At 46.1% G+C, this 12308-nt stretch overlaps 2 protein-coding genes and 3 non-coding genes across 5 annotated transcripts; 4 read left to right on the top strand and 1 right to left on the bottom strand.

The window, feature by feature from the left end:
* Positions 1 to 1077: 1077 nt before the first annotated feature.
* LOC134520907 (olfactory receptor 10A4-like) lies at positions 1078 to 2073 on the top strand. Its single transcript, XM_063346781.1, has one exon. It carries the CDS (start codon positions 1078 to 1080, stop codon positions 2071 to 2073), a length of 996 nt encoding a protein of 331 aa, XP_063202851.1.
* Positions 2074 to 7158: 5085 nt separating this feature from the next.
* Positions 7159 to 11090, top strand: LOC134520906 (olfactory receptor 10A7-like). The gene is made up of 2 exons (XM_063346780.1): positions 7159 to 8186; positions 11031 to 11090. Exons 1-2 carry the CDS (start codon positions 7239 to 7241, stop codon positions 11088 to 11090), a joined length of 1008 nt encoding a protein of 335 aa, XP_063202850.1. The 5' UTR covers positions 7159 to 7238.
* Positions 10399 to 10470, top strand: TRNAM-CAU (transfer RNA methionine (anticodon CAU)). The gene has a single exon. It is a non-coding gene; the product is annotated as a tRNA-Met (tRNA).
* TRNAI-AAU (transfer RNA isoleucine (anticodon AAU)) lies at positions 10548 to 10621 on the top strand. Its single transcript has one exon. It is a non-coding gene; the product is annotated as a tRNA-Ile (tRNA).
* On the bottom strand, positions 10783 to 10854 carry TRNAM-CAU (transfer RNA methionine (anticodon CAU)). Its single transcript has one exon. It is a non-coding gene; the product is annotated as a tRNA-Met (tRNA).
* Positions 11091 to 12308: the final 1218 nt, after the last annotated feature.

Genomic DNA, 12308 nt, shown 5'->3' with positions numbered 1-12308 from the left:
ACCACATGCACATCTGGATAAAAACACAGCTGACAAGGAGAGTCTATACAGAAGAAAAAAAGAAGCAGATTTTCTGTTCAGTTCCTTTGCCAGCATAGCCTTAACCACAGTATCATATCTAGTTTTGGCCACTGGATATTTATTTTTTCTTGATATTTTCATACTAAACAAATCCGGAAAAGATCAGACAAAGCCTCGGGAGTTTTGGAAAATGGTATTTGTAAGGAAATCTAGTGAATGAGGTGATTCAGTACACATGAGAGGAAAATAAAAAGGTGCACTAGGACAAGCAGCGGTATTTATCTAAACTGCATTTTTCTGGTTAAGGGTCTGGCAACTAAACTCCCTCTGAGTTCTCAGCGACAAGAAATAGGTACTTTCACAAGATGATTCGTCCTATCTGTTTTAGGGTGAATTAAACTACTCACATCTGGAATCCTTCATTCTACCCCATTGACAGGATGGGAGGGTGAGACAACCGCAAGGTGCTTTTGGGTGTGTTTGGGGTTTTTTTTCTGGCAGGGTGAACATACGCTGAGGATGGCATAGATGTTCTCCATACTTATTTTCATTGGTGGAAGCTGGATTCTTTTTCAGCCTCCTTCAAATAAGAACAATGTCTGCATTAGAGGTGATGCTACATACGTAGAGTGAATCTATAATACGCATCAATACGTGTTAGCAATGGAAATGTGGCTGTTACCATTGGAGCAATCACACCAAATACTTACTTTTCACAACGGAAAGGAATACGGCAAAACTTGTGATGGCATCTAATGAAAGAATTTGATTTTTTACTTTGCTTGCACAGACTGGAAACATTAGCTAGAAAGTCCTCTTGTGCCAGAGAAGAGGCATGGGAATTACTTGTTTTAAGTGCTCTTCTCAGGACGTGGAGTAATATGTGATGCGACTAGTGAAGCTTTGTAATGAATCTTTCTAGAAATCAGGTGACAGGTCTAATAATGCAAAGACTCTTTTCCTCTCTGCTTCTCTATTCTGTGAAGAAACTTTCATTATTCAAGTCTTAACTGTCAAGGTGCTAAAATTCCCTGTTTTATCACTAGAACAAAGGTCATGACAAAGCAAGAGTGGAAAAACAAAACGGTTGTTACAGAGTTCGTCCTCCTGGGTTTTGGGAATGGCCCTCAACTGGATTCTCTTCTCTTCCTGATGTTTCTGTCCATCTACATCGTGACCATAACTGGAAACGCCCTTGTCGTTATGCTGGTGGTGGCTAACCGGCGCCTTCGCACACCCATGTACTTCTTCCTGGGCAATTTGGCCTGCTTGGAAATCTGCTACAGCTCAAACATTTTGCCGAGGATGTTGCTTAGCTACCTGGATGGAGACAGAAGCATTTCGGTCAACGGGTGTTTTACACAATACTATTTCTTCGGTTGCTTGGCAGCTGCTGAGTGCTGTCTCCTGGCAGTGATGTCCTACGACAGATTCCTGGCGGTGTGCGAGCCCCTGCACTATCCATCCCGCATGAACCGCACGCTCTGTCTCCAGCTGGCTGCCGCGTCTTGGATAAGTGGCTTTCTCTCTAATTCCATCCTAACGGTCCTGATCTCAAATTTAGACTTCTGCGGGCCTAATGAAATTGAGCATTTTTTCTGCGACTCATTCCCAATGATAAAACTCTCCTGCAGCGACACACGCGTGATGGGACTCGTCACTTCTGTTGTGGCAGGTGTGTGCTCACTGCCGCCCTTTCTGCTGACCTTCTCGTCCTACCTTTACATCATTATCACCATCATGAGAATTCCTTCCGCCACTGGGAGGAAAAAGGCCTTTTCCACTTGCTCCTCACATCTTGTTGTGGTGATTCTTTTTTACTGGTCAATACTAACTGTCTACGTACTTCCTCATCGTGACAGCCAAATATCTCCGAACAAAGTCTTCTCTGTTTTTTATACCATTCTCACTCCCTTGGTCAATCCTCTCATCTACAGCCTGAGAAACGAAGAAGTAAAGGAAGCTCTGCGAAAAGAGACAGGAAGACTTCTGGCTTTCAGGGGGTTGCTTTCTGTTAAAAAAAGGGGGGCAGAAGTCCCCAGTGAGCTATAGGTTCAGACACAACTACACAGCATGTGAATATAGTTCATTTGAATAAAGCTTGGGAATACATAGCTGTGCATCTTAAAAATAAAAAAGCAGAGAAACGAAATGGTAAAACAATCTTGCTAGCAGTTGGGGGGTGGTAAGGAGAAAGAACATGAACATGTAGTGAATACTGTAAAGTAAGCAAAATAAATCCATGAATGTCATCGTATAGATATCACTAAGCATCGTGTCTTCTCATCTGCCTCCTTGCTTTCTGCTTCCTCACTACAGCCAAAAATTCAGCTCAGAATAAATTGTAAGCCAATTTATAGTGGATTGACCATTTCTTTGTTAATGTTACGGTCTGGATTACTCCTAGTTTTCACATCTACAGCATAGATGTCTGCACCCAAGCCATTTACCTGCACTCCCTTGATTGCAAATAAAGAGAGTGAGAAACATTTGCTTGACTGTGGTTAATCTGAGATATTTTTGATGTCTGGTTTTGGTTAACATAAGCTGTGCTCTAGAAGGGCTCAGTTCAATGTACTAAAGAGGTGCCAGCTCATACAGAACACAGAACATAGACATCCAGTCTAAAATTGATTAAACGCTATCCGTATTTGGACCGATAATTAAAATCTTAGAGCAACAGCAAAACTCCCACAACGACATTGCAACAACTTCCAAAGAGGAATGGCTGCTCTGTTGAGGTCTGGTGGAGAGGAAGGGAGGTAAAGAGAAAGGACCATCTTCACCAACCTGAAATTAAGCTCATTTTGCACATGTAGCTTTGTTCTCCTTGAAAACAACTAAGAAAGAGGAAGAGCTGTTTAGAAATCTTCTGTAGGCTATGGAATTGTGATTACTGTGTTTGTTCTTATATTTACATGGTTAAAAGAATAAAAGGAATAGTGGTTAGCAAAGCTTCACGTTTCACTAAAGCGTCCAGCGGTGGAGAAGAGACAGCACAGGAACAGGGTGGCCATCGCAGCAAGGAAATACAGCTTTTGACAGCAGTTAGCAGAGCAAGAAACAGCTAACGGGAAACATCCCTGGAGTCTGGAGGAGGGAATGACTGGAGAGGGGATTAGCAAAAATAGGAAGGAACGGGTACCACCTGCCACGCAAAGCTGTGTGAGAAGGGAGGACCTTTCTCGTGCCTTCGCTAAGCGTAGGCAATTAACTAGAGCTTCAAGCTCAAGAATACGTCTGTCCCATGGCATATATCTACAATAGGCCAAATTAACCAGGCCCAGAAATGTCTCTATTGCTTTACTTACTGTAATGGGTATCCACTAACACTTATATATCTGCAAGACAAACTCTGCACGTGTTTCGTCACCTGATCTCCCAACATTCACTAAACGGAAAAGGCATTTCTAGACTGTGACTTATCTGGACATTTTGGACTTTTGAGGCTATGATGAACTACACCTTTGAAGTGTCTGTTCCTCTCCCTTGATTATAGAGTAAGTGACCCTTTGACAAGCTCAGAGGTAGAAATTTAGGACTCAAACCACTTGACAAACATAGACCTTCAGTGCCATTTGAGACACCCAGCTGGTCTAATGTTCCAGAAGGACAGGTCTCCTATGCATCTCTGTCATATTTGTCAGTCTTGAGCAGGTATCTTGGATAGTCTAGAGCATTTTGTAAGTCACTAGATCTGTCAACACCAATTCAACCACTGGATTACAGATGTCTGAAGTTAGGTATGGTGAACCTTTCTTTGACTTATTACCAGGTTTCCTTATCTCGCACAAAATACTTTGTTCAATGTGGGTCTAGGAAACTTTTCAAAAATTAGTTTTGGAAACCTCAAGCTGAATTTCTAAATTTCTGAAGAGCTGGAGTTCAAGTAGGATCCATTTCACCTGAATTTATCCATTCAGCTATAGACTTTTTAGCTAAATGACATACTGCTGCTACCATAGATATCCATCTCTCCCTCTCTCTCTCTCTCTATATATATATATGAGGTATATATATAAATATACACACCTCAGATAGATAGATGTGTAAAACAAATGGTCTCATTTGGGTCGGTTGTCTCCATCAAGACAGACTTGATTAATAATTCAAACAAGGCATATAGCAAAGGGTGTTTTCCTCCTCTTGTTACCTTCAAATGGAGAATCACACTCTGCTGTTTAAACTTTATTTTAAATTTAAATTTTAACATCATTATTGTTAACTTTATTGCTTCTACTCATGTAAGACAAAAAAAAAAGTTAACTTTCATTAATTTAAATTGTCCACAGTCTACTACAATACCAAGGGAGATGTTTTGTCTTCTGAGTATAGCTGGTAATGAATCCAGAGAGGGGTTGCTATCTCGGGAAGCAATGTAAGGTAGCACGTGGTTCAGAACAGCTGAACCTCACCCTTTCTTGGGGATCCTCCAGGAAACTGTTCACAGCCCTGAAGTGTTGCCCAAAGGGCAGAAAAAGGTATCCCAGTGTCTGAAATCATGAACAAAGGCATGAACAAACTCTGGATTGCTTCTCATGAAAATTGAGGTATACCAGTATGTTGTATGCTATTTGGTAATGAAAATTGGCAAGAAAAATGCTTGTTAGTATAGGTGGCTGAAGAAAGAAAAAAAAAAAGAGTAATTTAACCTTTTTAAAGGGTAGAAGAGAATGCATCTGATGTCTGAGCTATATGTTAAGACTTTCATGGAGATATAACAGAATTAAGTACTTCTAGCAACTCACTTATTTTAGATTATTTCTGAAGAATTAATGACAATAACATGAGAGTTGTTGCTTCTATTCATAGCTTGTAAGGGGAAGGCAGGTGGGTAGCTGTCTCAGCTGGTGATGTTTGCCATATGGCCGGTCATAGAAACAACACAGAAGCTTTTCTTGATCATTCAGGAAAATATTTCACTCGTAAAAATAAGGATTAAAACAAACAAACAAACAAACAAACTCACTCCTCCCTGCTCTGAAATGGGTCCTTTTTTTAAAGAAACAAAGCAGCTGCACAGTTTGTGAAAGGGAGGTGCTACCCACAACAGAGGACAATCAGGTTACAGAGTACTTCAGTAAACTGAACCACCTGTACACGTGGAAGCAGTGGAAGGTGCGGAGGGAAGCAGCTGATGCCATTGCAAGACTGGCGTTGGTCATCTTTGTCAAAACAGGCATAGGTTCCCAGTGACAGGAAAAAAAAAAAAGCAAATGTGCCCGTCTTCAGGAAGACCAAGAAGAAAGATCTGAGGAACATCAGCCTCAGCTCAGCCTCAAGGAAGAACATGGAGCAAATCCTCCTGGAAGCCGTGTCCAGACACATGAAGGGCAGGAAAGGATGTTTAACAGCACAGATTTACCAAAAACACATCACGCATGACCAACCCGACACCTTTCCATGCTGAGAAGACTGGCTCAGAGCGGGGTGGCGGATGTCATTTAATGACTTCACCAGTTCTTGACACAGTAGACTTGTAGCCAAACTAGGAAGATCTAAACTGTATCAAAAAACATTGTAATGGTCTGGACCATCAAGGCTTTAATGGGTAGTGGTCAGCAATCTGAGTCTAACTGGTAGCTGCCTGGAAGAGGCATTCTTCAAGGGCTGATACTGGTACTAAAGCTGTTTCACATATTTATCAGTGATGGGGACAATATGATGGAGAACATCCTCAGGAGTTTCCAGGTGACCGAAGAGAGCCATACACAGGAACTTCATGAAGTTCAAAACAAATGCCAAATCCTGGCCATGGCCACAAAACATGCATGGATATAGACTGGGAATGACCATCTGAGGAGCAGCTCTGCAGCAAAGGGTGTGGGGTTCCTGGGGATGGCAAACTGGAGGTGAGCCAGCGGTGTGTCCCTGCGTTGGAGAGGAGTAACTGCCTAGCCAGCTGTGTTAGCAAGAGGTAAGCAGCTGGCCAAAGGAATGCACCCGTTCCCCTCTGCTTGGCACTTGTGAGGCCACCTATGGAGGAAGGTGTCCCATTGGGGCATCCCTCTACGCAAGAAACAGCTTGATAAATAGAAGAGAGTTCAGACGACGACCACCAAGCTGATCAGAGGGAACACAAGTCAAGATGGTAGCATTCAACATTGGGAAAGGGGTTGTATTTTATAACAACGCAGACTTGTAACTTCACTTGACTGTGAAGGACCACAGGAAGGTCGGCCAGTGCCCATAACCGACGCGCAGGTCGGAGGGTGCCTGAACTGCAAACTGCCGGGGAGGACCTTTCCCAACTCACGCTGCTTCCCACCATGCATGTGGCTGCTCCTTTCTGCGCTATCCCGGGTAGTGACACCGATCAAGAAACTGGATTCAGTGAGGAATACGATCAAGGTTTCTGACTTACCTTCGTAGCTGGGGTAAAGACCGTCCAAACTGAGAAGGTCATTCAAACGTTTGCCTCAGGTACGGTTAGCCACAGCACAAATAGCGAAATACAGCCAGGAAGAGTGCAGGTGGTCTACAAGAGGAAAGTTTCTTACAATACTGAATTCATAAGCAATTGTTCAGTGGCACTGAATAACGAATAACGGTAGTTTTAAAAAGTTACAGAATTAGCAGGTCATTATATTTTATATTATTTTATATTTTATATTTTAGCAGTGATGATACCAGATAGTAAAATATATGTTCAGTATATATATTCAAGCTTCAAACGTTTGGCTATACCACCGACAATTTTATTCTCCTTTATTTATCTGAAATCTGTGCATACATATATACCTACGTGTGTGTGAAAACAGGGGAAATTTTATTTTCTTTTTTCCTAGAAATAGAGCAGAGAATGTAATTAGCTTTCAGTTCTGTCGGAAAGGAAATGGTGTTTTGCACACAGAACATAAAACAGGTGGATTGTTGAGGAAAACATATTTCAGAAAATACCAGTTGAACTGAGACAAGAAATTGGCATGGCAACATTTTAGCTTGATTAAAAATAAAAGCAGACAAACTAAAAGGAAAACCCGAGCTCTTCTGCACTGAAGCTCCTTGGGTTTTGTTATTACCTTTCTTTTCTATTGTGTCTTGCTTTTTTTTAGGGTGCCTCTTGAAATGTTACTTGCCCAACTGTATTTGATTGTCCCGTTTTCTAAATGATGGAAGCCATTTCAGAGCAGCCCCCTGTTTTTTCTTCATCCCCGTGAAGACTTTTCCCACGTCTTCGCTGTTGGCTTCCGCAGACCGTGCTGTTTCTCTTTCGCATGGACGCTGCTGGAGCAGCGGGGCTCAGAAACCAGACTTACTTCACCTTGCAGGGGTTCTCCCACCTCGCCGCTCTCCAGGTCTTCCTCTTTCAGGGAATTCTCCTGATGTTCCTGGTCACGATGGCGGGGAACTCCCTCATCATCATAGTTGCAACCACTGACCCTGCCTTGCACACCCCCATGTACTATTTTCTCAAAAACCTGGCTTTCATTGAAATTTGCTTTACGCTAAACATCGTCCCCAAGATGCTTGTGGATTTGTTGTTGGAGAGAAAGGTCATCTCCTCGTCTGCCTGTGCCCTGCAACTTTATTTTGTCATATTCTTCATCACTTCCGAGTGTTTCCTTTTGGGCGCCATGGCATACGACCGATACGTGGCTGTATGCCATCCCTTGCACTACGCCATAATGATGAACAGGAGAGTCTGTCTCCATATGGCGATAGCATGCTGGATGGCCGGCATTCCGCTCTCCGTGGGACTCACCGCTTGGCTCTTTAGCTACCCCTTTTGCGGCTCAAAGGAGATTGAACATTTCTTCTGCGACATCACTCCTGTTCTGGACCTGGTCTGTTCAGACACATACTTATTCGAGCTTCTTCTGTTCATTGCTACTGTTATAATCATTTTGATCCCATTTATCTTGACAGCAGCTTCTTACATCCAGATAATCCGCACCGTCCTCCAAATGCCATCTGCCGAAGGAAGACGCAAAGCTTTTTTCACCTGCGTTGCTCACCTGGTGGTGGTGACACTTTTCTACTGCACAACTGGCGTGGTGCATTTAAAGCCAAAGTCCAGCCTCTTGGCAAACAGCAGGAAACTGGTGGCTCTTTCTTACACAGTAGTGACTCCTATGCTGAACCCCATCATCTACAGCTTACGGAACAAAGAAGTAAAGCATGCCCTGAGGAGGACGTTTGGGAGGAGACAATTCTTCAGCCAGGTGCCTCTGCCCAGACAGTCACACCGGTTTTCTGAAAACTGTCCACGCTTGAAAGGTTAAAAAACAAAGAATTGATGCATTCCTCAAAGCCTGTAAAGGGTTTGGACATTTCAACCTTTGTTGGAAAATACCGAGAAACGCACATAACCTGCATCATGAATAAATGAATATATTTAATGCAAGTGTCCAAAATATTACAGAGACTACAGAAATAAGCTATAAAATCTGTACATTAAACTAGCAAATGTTTAAGCCTTTTTCCCTTCTACACAACAGTTAGCTTTCAAGCACATCTAAAATAAATCCCTGTCGTAAGAACATGTGACTACAGCACTCATAAGCCTAACTTGTACAAAAATTCCAGCAAAGTCAGAGGAAAAAAAAAAGAAATAAAGAGCTGTGCATGTTTTCAGGAAAGATACACCAACAGGTCGCTGGCACATCGATATAGCTCATCCCTTGGTAAGCTGTTCCTCCTATCAGTTGACAGGACATAGGAATGGGATTCGGTTCCAGATTATGACACCCCACCGTAGGTCTCTGTATGTAAGTCAGCACCGACATGCCCACCAAAGCCAGTGACCATCTGGTCAACGCAACCAGCAGCGTTTAAGGAGTGAACAAGTGAGAGGACCTTGATTTGGCTGCTTCAACACAGATCCCTACCACGGCTGGAAACGTCCTACATCATTTTACGTTGGTTCCAGCACAAGAAGGTTTGAGTTTCCTGTAAGTCTGTGTTATAGCTGCCAACCCCAACGTAGCTGATGACCCTGGGGACTGCAGGCAGCCAAAGATATCCCAAACCACACCTACACTGCAGCGAATCAAGGGATGTGCGCTGTGGTATTCCCCAAAGGCCTCCAGCTGCCATGCCAGAAGAGCGTCAGGAAACCAAATCCAGGGTCCACGGCCCTGTATCCATCATTTTTCTGGAGAGGTGAGCGTGATTCCTCTCCAGCTGTGTTGGGGTAGTTAGGGATCCCACCACGTGACGTCACAGAATCACAGAATGGTTGATGTTGTGTGGTGGTGCAACCTCACCCCCCGCTCCTTGGGACACACTGCAACGTCGGGAGCAGCCAGCATCGCATTCTTGCCTTGGGCACAAGCGCAGGGGGCTGGGACCAACTGGCACCTTCTTACCTTGGCTTCAGGTGCCGCGAGTTTGTTGTCCCAGTCACAAGTAGAGCGAGTTTGGCACTTCCTAACCGCGTCCGAAACTCCTGTTTCCTGGGAAACGTACCTGAAACTCCTGCTGCCTGCATCGTAGCCCGCTCTGGAAGGCACCAGAATTATCTGGCGGTAGGGATGAAAGTCAATTATCTCAGAGCCTATGAATAGTGACCCTAAGTGAGACCCTTTGGGCTCTCCTGGACCGCAGCGGGCTGTGACCAGCGTCTCCCCTGAGGTGGGACACCCCTCAGGCATAAGGAAGGGCCAGGGCAAAGTCAAACTCGTCAAGTCTCAGTTCTTGCCAGTTGAGGAATGCCGATGCATTGGGGTGTTTACTCGAAACTCAAGAAGGGGGAAATTTTAACTACAGGCTGGCCTCTCTCGCCCTCCTACCTACCCGTGTGTTTGAATATACTCGTTAGCCTTCACAAGTGTGGGTGTCTATATCTTATTGGATCCAAATATTTCTGTTTGGGTTTTTTTTTCCAAAAAATACTTAAATCTCCCAGCTGCCAGCAGTTTTACAAACCAGGCCCCCAGATTGGTGAGAAGCTTGTGCAAATACGCACTCACTTTCATTCTTTTACGTTCCCCACAGGATACTCGCCTGTTTTCCCAAAGTCTTATGCATAGGCAGCTGTCTCCAACAGGTGAATGGCAGCTCCTACCAGGACGGGTGAAAACCAGAAGATCCCAGATGAGGTTTTTTTCCCTCTGTTCAGCTTTCAGCAGCACAGCGGGGGCTTCGGCTCCAGTCCCTGGGAGAAGTTCAAAGCTCTTTCAGCAGATGGGACCACAGCGCGTTCATCCATAGTCACCCAGTGTGGGGGGAGAGCGGGGCTGTTAACGGCACCTCGCGTGGGATGTACCCTGGTACCCTGGGCTGAGGGTACCACCGCTGCTCGCCCAGCTCCGAGAGATCCCCTGTTCAGCATCCCCCATGGCGGGGGTGCAGGCAGAGCCCCCCAGGGATGGTCCCCCATGGCTGGGGGGGGGAGGTAGGATGGAGATGTGTGCAGGAAGAACATATTATATCAGCAGAGTGGCGCAGCGGAAGCGTGCTGGGCCCATAACCCAGAGGTCGATGGATCGAAACCATCCTCTGCTAACCACATTATTTATTACCTGTCCACCACCTTCCCCCCCAGGGCGTTTGGACCCAGCGCGGGAAGGGTAGAGTAGCGGGGCCGGTTAGCTCAGTTGGTTAGAGCGTGGTGCTAATAACGCCAAGGTCGCGGGTTCGATCCCCGTACGGGCCACGTTTGTCTTTTCCTTATCTTTTTTTTTTCCTTCTTCTTTCTGGCCTCGGGCAGCGATCGCGCAGGGACCCGCAGGGCCCTCGCAATCCCGGGGTGTGCAGGGAGGCCGCCCCCCTGCAAAAAAAAAAAACCTGGAGCGAAATGACGGAAAAAGTAGCATTTAGCAGAGGATGGTTTCGATCCATCGACCTCTGGGTTATGGGCCCAGCACGCTTCCGCTGCGCCACTCTGCTCTGCGGTTAAAACTTACTGCACTACCCTACTAGAGGTTTCTCCAAGCGCCTTCCCTGCACACACACAGAGGGCGCTCTCCGGGGGTCCTGTCCCCCCTGGCCCCGGGCTATGGGCCCCTGGGAGAGCCTCGCCCCGAAGTCCCTCCCCACCCTTTGCCCTGCCCCTTCTGTCACAGGTTGTCATTCGTATTGGAAGACAAATGCCTCTGCACGCTACAGCCAACGGTGCCAACTGAACAGTGAGGAATTGTCAAAAAATAGCTTTGCACAGGAAGTCAGCAACCAGTCGGTGTGTAGCCCGTGCACCTGGTTAAGCATGGAATCACAGAATCATGGAATGGTTTGGGTTGGAAGGGACCTTAAAGCCTACCCACTCCCACCACACCACCTTGCTCCAAGCCCCATCCAACCTGCCCTTGAACACCTCCAGGGATGGGGCACCCACAGCTTCTCTGGACAACCTGGACCACGGGCTCACCACCCTCACAGCAAACAATTTCTTCCTGATATCCAACCTAAATCTACCCTCCTTCAGTTTGAAACCATCAAGTTCTTCCAACAATTTCTTCCTCACATCTCAGCTAAATCCTCCCTCTTGCAGTTTAAAACTGTTCCCCCTCACCCTATCACCACCTGCCCTTGTAAAAAGTCCCTCCCCACCTTTCCTGTAGGCCCCCTTTAGGCACTGGAAGGCCCCTCTAAGGTCTTCCCAGAGCTTTCTCTTCTCCAGGCTGAGAGTTGGAGAACAACCCCAACTCCCAGGCCCAGAATGGGCTTGGGGGTCAGCCATGAGGATGTGACTGTAAGGGGGAGGTGTCAGGGATGCAGCTGGAACTCCGGCATGGGATGCAGCTCTGGGTCACCAGCATGGACCGCTCCCAAGCTCGGAGGTGATCCTTGAATATCAAGTTCCTTTCTTGGACCTCTCTTCCCTCCAGGGCCTTATCCCATGTCACTATTCCAAGCAGGCCCCTAAAGAGGCCAAAGTCTCCTCTCCTCAAGTCCAGCATTGCAATCTTGATTTTCACCTAGATACATACCCTCAGGTCGCTGAACTCCACCATCTCATGGTCACTGCAGCCAAGGCTGCCTTTGACCTTCACGTTCTTAACAAGGCTTACCTTGATGGCAAGTGTGAGGTCCAGCAGAGCACCTCTCCTCATTGGGTCCCCTATCACTTGGGTCAGGAAGTTGTCATTGATGATCTCCAGGATCCTCCTGGGTTGTTGGGTTGTCCTACCAGCACATATCAGGGTGGCTGAAGTTCCCTGTGAGGACCAAGGTCTGTGAACGTGAGGCTGCTTCCAGCTGTCTGTAGGTAGCCTCATCCACTTGTTCCTCCTGGTCAGGTGGCCTATAGCAGACACCCACTACAACGTCACCCACACTGGTCTGCTCTTTAATCCCCACCCATAGGTGGCTGCTCACCCATCCCCAGGCAGAGCTCCAGGCAT

Source organism: Chroicocephalus ridibundus, chromosome 9 (assembly GCF_963924245.1).
Source record: "Chroicocephalus ridibundus chromosome 9, bChrRid1.1, whole genome shotgun sequence".
Classification (NCBI taxonomy): domain Eukaryota; kingdom Metazoa; phylum Chordata; class Aves; order Charadriiformes; family Laridae; genus Chroicocephalus; species Chroicocephalus ridibundus.
The sequence above is the reverse complement of the archived record's forward strand: the minus strand, read 5'-3'. Positions and strand labels throughout refer to the sequence as shown.